The sequence below is a fragment of the Euphorbia lathyris genome, chromosome 10 (genome assembly GCF_963576675.1).
Source record: "Euphorbia lathyris chromosome 10, ddEupLath1.1, whole genome shotgun sequence".
Taxonomy (NCBI): Eukaryota; Viridiplantae; Streptophyta; class Magnoliopsida; order Malpighiales; family Euphorbiaceae; genus Euphorbia; species Euphorbia lathyris.
In genome coordinates this window covers 33255548-33261575 of record NC_088919.1, presented here as the reverse complement: position 1 = coordinate 33261575, position 6028 = coordinate 33255548, and the positions used below count along the sequence as shown (strand labels likewise).

Sequence of the window (6028 nt, the reverse complement as noted above, 5' to 3'; positions counted from 1 at the left end):
CAAGGATCCATAGATTAATTGGAAAGAGATACAAATTCAGTTAAAGTAGTCAAGTATATGTTAGAAAGAAAAAAACAATTCAATTAGATTACAATTAAAGAAAAATAAAAAGGAGCATACCTATATTCGAAGATGGTGCTGCCATGAGTAAGAAAAAACCACAAAATAAGTTGATCCCACATTGTTCTGACAGAGACAAATGATAAAATTGTTTGTTCATCAAATCAAGGTTCTAAAAAATGCTAGGCGCTAGTCGGACGGACAGGGCCCTCGAGGATTAATCGGAGACTAGTCGGAATTAATCGGGGATTAATCAGATTTGTATCAAAGTATATACAAGAATTTGAAATTTACATAACAAAAAGTTAAATATAATAATTTTTTATTTATGAAAACTTTATTTTATATATATATATATATATATATATATATATATATATATATATATATATATAATCAAGGTTATAAAAAACGACAGGCGCTAGTCGGGCGGACAGGGCCCTCGAGGATTAATCATGGACTCGTCGGAGATTAATCGGGGATCAATCGGATTTGTATTTTTGTATTTTTTATTTATTAATCAATAAATTATTGTATAAATTCAATTAAAATATGTAATATACTATCTAAAAATAATAATATATAGAAAAACACGTATATTTGTAACATATATTTTTAAAATTGTGCAAACATCAACATTTCGACAACAATATCATTGAAACAACTTAAAAGTGAATTATAATAAAGCAAAAAAAATAAATTCACAACTAAAAATGCTTTTGTTCATTGTCGTTTAGACGGTACCTAGGCGGTGTCGAGGCGGCCTAGGCGGAGCCCAAACGGCTGAAAAATTGCCTAGGAATCAATAAAACGCATAGAGAGACTAATCATAGAAAATCGGGGCGGATTCTCGATTTCGAGCGGCTAGGCGGTCCAGGTGGCCTTCGTTTCGAACAGTGCATAAAATCAACTTCATGAACATTAGCATACGATGCTAGAAAAACAACAATTACATTTAGTTAAACAAATTGCAAAAAAAGAATAACAACAAAAGTTGCAACAGTGACATTAAAACTCGTATACTGGTATCTAAACCCGTAGTGTTTATATACGAGTATGATATATAAAAACTACTGGTTTATATACCAATTTTACTGGTACATAAATTAGTAATACTGGTTTATTTACGTACCAGATATGTACCAGTAATCTGGTACATAAATAAACTAGTAACTGGTTCATGTGCTCATCAATTTTAATTCATACATGACTAAGCATTTGAAAAAGGGAAGAATGTTGGGTTTTTTTTTTTTACAAACAGATAATGGTAAATAAATCAGTAATGTTGAATTTCAAAACAGAGGCAGGCCCACCCAATTTCTAAACAACAGAAATAAGAAGAAACAAATAAACTCACTTCAATTTTAGAATGGAGGTAATCTAAGAATTTAGAGACCATAATTTGATTGCATAGTTATTAAATAAGAACTATAATATGCAAACAAGAATCATGTGTATTAAAAAGAACCATAAGACAGAAGAAATAAAAAAAAAATAGAGCTTAACAAAATTCAATTGGATAGAATAACTAATTTTTCAATTGATAAAAAGAAATCAAAATTCAATCAAATTCAACTTATTAGAAAAAATCAATATGCAATCAAATTCAAATAGGAGGGAAAAGAAAAAGACAAACCTTGGATACAAGAACTAATCTTTCAACTACAAAACACAAGAGAAGAAGAACAATTCTTGCAATTGATATAAATAGAAGAACGAAATAATGAAATCAGAAAAAAAAACAAGAGGAGAAGAAACGTTTATAGAAGAACCAAGAGATGCCATTAGATAAAAGATAGGGGGTTTCAAAAACGTTCAGAGGATTCATAAAACGTTCAGAGGAGATAAAGGGGGAAGAATTATATTATTATTTTGTAGGTGCATTAATGAGAGAAAAAAAGTAATATGAACAAGAGATTTAAAAAGTAGGAAATACATACTGTTGGAAAAAAACATTTTTTCATACCTAATAGCTTTCAACCAAAACACTCTAAACTAAACTCTCATTTTCAATATGAAACAGGAACATAAAGAGAAAAAGTAGAAAACAAACACATCCTTAAAGCGTTACTAATACAATTATAAAAAAACATGTTAAGATGTTAATAATTAAATCTGCAACATTTAAAAAAATTAAGTCTATCACATATAATTTAATCATTTTTTTTTTATCAATGTCTAAAATGTTTACCGTGTTATTAATATAGTTACATATATTCAACTAAAAATGTATGAAACTGAAAAACTTGTTTAAAATATTTGATGTGGTAGTTAAATAACAATTCAAACGTCATTTTCAAAATTTCAATACCAAACTACTAAAATTAATTATGTTATAGTCAAATTTGAAACATTTCGTACACTAATATTAAATCAGTTAGAGTCAAATTTCACCGTTATCCCAAAAATAATATATGATATGTAGTAACAATCATTTACGGGATAGAAGCAACTCGGCATGCATGTAAAACATGTTTTAGCAACCAAATGGTAAATTTTTTTGACAATCAGTCCAAAATAGTATCAGTTTCTCCTGTTAAAAAGAAATAAATCATTTACTTCATGAACTTGTCGAAGAAGTTTGATTGGCTTCCTAAACTTTTAAAGTGTTCCAATAGCCCCCTCAACTTGCATAAAACATTCAGTTAGCCCTCTGAATTTGCGCAAAATGTAATCAATTGATCGCTCAGTTTTAAAAAAACAAGTTAAATGAGGTAGATGTATTGCACGAGTCTTAAAAAAAAAGTAAAACAACCAAGATCAGAGTATACGGTTCTAATATTAGAGAAGACAAGTTTTTAAAACTGAGTGATCAATTGATTACATTTTGTGCAAGTTCAGAAGGCTAACTGAATGTTTTATGAAAGTTGAGGGGGCTATCGGAACACTTTAAAAGTTTAGGGCCAATCAAACTTTTTGGTTGGGAGCAAATAATGTATCGAGCCAAGCAAAAATAGAAATAGGTAACTATACATGACTATATTATATATTCGGAAAATAAATAAATAAATATACAAGCAGCTATGAACAAAGTCCCTGCAGACAGATTATGAGCTTATTGTAATTACAGGTGCAGGAGTAATTATCTCCCACTGAGTTGTGAAAATGGAGTAATTTGTCCGAGAGAGATATCTAGTTCCTTAAAAGAAGGAGGCAACGGCGGCCACATAAAAGCAGGCCTTTCAGTTGGTACTTCCGGCGGCGGCGCTTCTCCTTTCAAAACCTGCAATACATTTTTCATAGACGGCCTCTTATTCGGATTCGGGTGACAACAAGCAAGTCCTAGTACAAGAACACATTCCATATCAAATTCTTCAAATTCTCCATTTAATCTACAATCTGCAGCATTCACTATACTTCCTTTCCTGTGAAATTCCCATACCCAATTCACTATGTTACAATTATAATCATTCTCATGATTCTGACCTCCGGGCCTCCTTCCACAGGCAACTTCAAGGATTAGTACTCCGAAAGCATAAACATCGGTTTCCACCGTAAATCTTCCAGTCAGAATGCTCTCCGGAGCCATATATCCGGGTGTTCCTGCAATCTCTTTCGTGGAATGGTGTGTTTGATCGCTTAGTTTCATGGTTCGTGCTAGGCCGAAATCGCCTAGCTTGGCGCTGAAATCCGAATCTAACATTATGTTGCTGGATTTGATGTCGCGGTGAAGCACAGTGTCCTGGCAGCCGTTGTGTAGATAGTCCAAGGCATGTGCTGCCCCGAGTACTACATTTTGCCTTGTTACCCAATTAAGTGTTGATAATTCACTACTTTCGGATGATTTTTGGTCCACGAATATGAACCTGTCTAAGCTTCGGTTGGGCAGGTATTCGTACACGAGTAGGAATTGGCGCTTTTCGTAGCACCAACCGATTAGTTTGACGAGATTTCGGTGGTGGAGGTTGCCAATTGTGGTCACTTCTGCAATGAATTCTGTTTTTCCTTGTGTTGATTTCTCCGAGAATTTCTTAACAGCAACCTCTTTGTTTCTCATCACTCCTTTGTAAACTGTCCCAAAACCACCTTTTCCGAGCTTGTTCTTCGGGCTGAAACTGCCTGTTGCCTTGTTTAGTTCTTTCCATTTGAACTTCCTCGGAGCCGTTGATGACCCTTGGATTGCTTCTTCAATGCTCGGATAAGCATCCTCCATTTTCTCCCTATCTATTTTCCTTTTCCAGTATATTGCAAACCCAATACTAACCAACAGAAACACTCCGATCACCGGAACGAAAACCCGAATCCATTTGAGATTCTCATTATCTATATCCGAGCCCTCGAATTCCCATGTTTTCACACAGTTTAGCTGAGTTTCATTGCTGGTTGAAGCCGAAAATCCAACGAAAACCTTCTCCGGAAGATAGGTAGAAAGATCAATATTCTCAGTAAACACAAGATCCCTCATTTCCCCCACGTAAAGACTCAAATTTTTGCTTTTGCCATCGTATTGAATCGCTACTTGTACGTCTTTACCGGATGAGAGATCGACACCGAAAGAGGTTAAGGAGACTTGTCGGCGGGAGTAGACTGTGTTTATATCCAAACCAACATGGTTATCGTCAAGATCGTGTTCATAGCTTTTCCTGGTATCAAATTCGATTGCGATTATTGGAGCTTTGGAGGAACCATTTGTCTGCTGATTTACAATCCCCAGCCATTGACCATGACTAGAAGTAGGAACGGTGGTGTACTGTGTTAATATAAAGGCGAGGCCTTCGCCTCCGTGAGTTGTGGTGTTTTTGATGTTGAGCACAAAGGATGTGTTAAAGGAAGCAATGACGAGGCCGGCGTCTTTCCAGAGTTTGAATCGACGCTTGAACAAAGCCCGTCCGACTAGATTTGTTATCGGAGCTCCAGTAACATCATATGTTACTTGGATAGCACCTAATGCAAAATTGGAATCATGATCGGGGAGAATATGATCCCTAAAATATGACTCTGTGATGTTTGAAAAATTGAAGTAAACGCAGTGAACTTGACGACCTCCTAAAAGGAGTGACAGTGAAAGGATAAGGAATATTATTCTGATTGCAATAGAAACAAACATATCTTGCTAACAGGAAAACGATGATAAATTTCAGAAATCTGCCAAGTTAGATCATCCTTATATAAAGGAGAAGGAGGAAGAGGTGAAGTCTCAAAGTTCAAAGCTTACTTGAAGAATTCCAGGGAGAAAGTTTCGTGGCATTTTCGTTCTTACAACATTTAGAATTTTTCTTTGTTGATAATTTTATCCTGGTTGACTATCATCCATGGTTATGTCATTAGATTTTACTGTATAAAATATAATCATAATCATAGGATAAAATACTTTATTTTGCCGGCTTTTTAAATTAATAAAGATCACTGTCACTAACAAGTATATACATAAATGACATGACAAACATATTTCTTTTTCCAATTGAGTTTGTTTAATATTATTAAATTTCTAGTCAATGAACAGGCAATATTGTTAATAAGGAAACTTCAAGGTTATAATGGAAATTGAGTGATCAACACAATATAGGAATATACATTGGCAAGAGTTGATTTTCTACTAAAACCAATTATTCAACCTTAATTTTTCTAATTCATAAAATTCAAAGGGAAAAACATGTAATATATACTTGTCCAAACAAGTGGAGAAAAATAATTTGGGAAGGATAAACAAATATGGATTTAGATTTTCCTAAGTTGAGTTTTGTAATTTAAATCATTAATTATAAAATTAATAGTTATGAGTTGATTGATAAATTCTATAAATAAATTATTTATTCAATAAATAATTAAATCTCAACTATTGATTTTATAGATTGAAATAAGTATTATTATATTATATATATATATTTTTTTAAGAAGAATGATAATTATTTTATTTGTAGGAAAATAGTACATCTTGATTTAGGGCTCATTTGTTTTAACTACTGTTTTTTGTTTATTGTTATGGTTTGTTGTTTGCTTTTACTTTTCTAAAAAGTAGAGATTCCAT

General features: G+C 33.0%; 1 protein-coding gene across 1 annotated transcript; it reads right to left on the bottom strand.

Annotated features, from left to right (window-relative positions):
* Window positions 1-3014: 3014 nt before the first annotated feature.
* Window positions 3015-5255, bottom strand: LOC136209137 (probable L-type lectin-domain containing receptor kinase S.5). Its single transcript, XM_066000519.1, has one exon. It carries the CDS (start codon window positions 5105-5107, stop codon window positions 3143-3145), a length of 1965 nt encoding a protein of 654 aa, XP_065856591.1. The 5' UTR covers window positions 5108-5255; the 3' UTR covers window positions 3015-3142.
* Window positions 5256-6028: the final 773 nt, after the last annotated feature.

What these genes read in the sequence shown, in the direction of transcription:
- LOC136209137 (XM_066000519.1), bottom strand. Translation starts at nt 5,107, where the DNA reads ATGTTTGTTTCTATTGCAATCAGAATAATATTCCTTATCCTTTCACTG.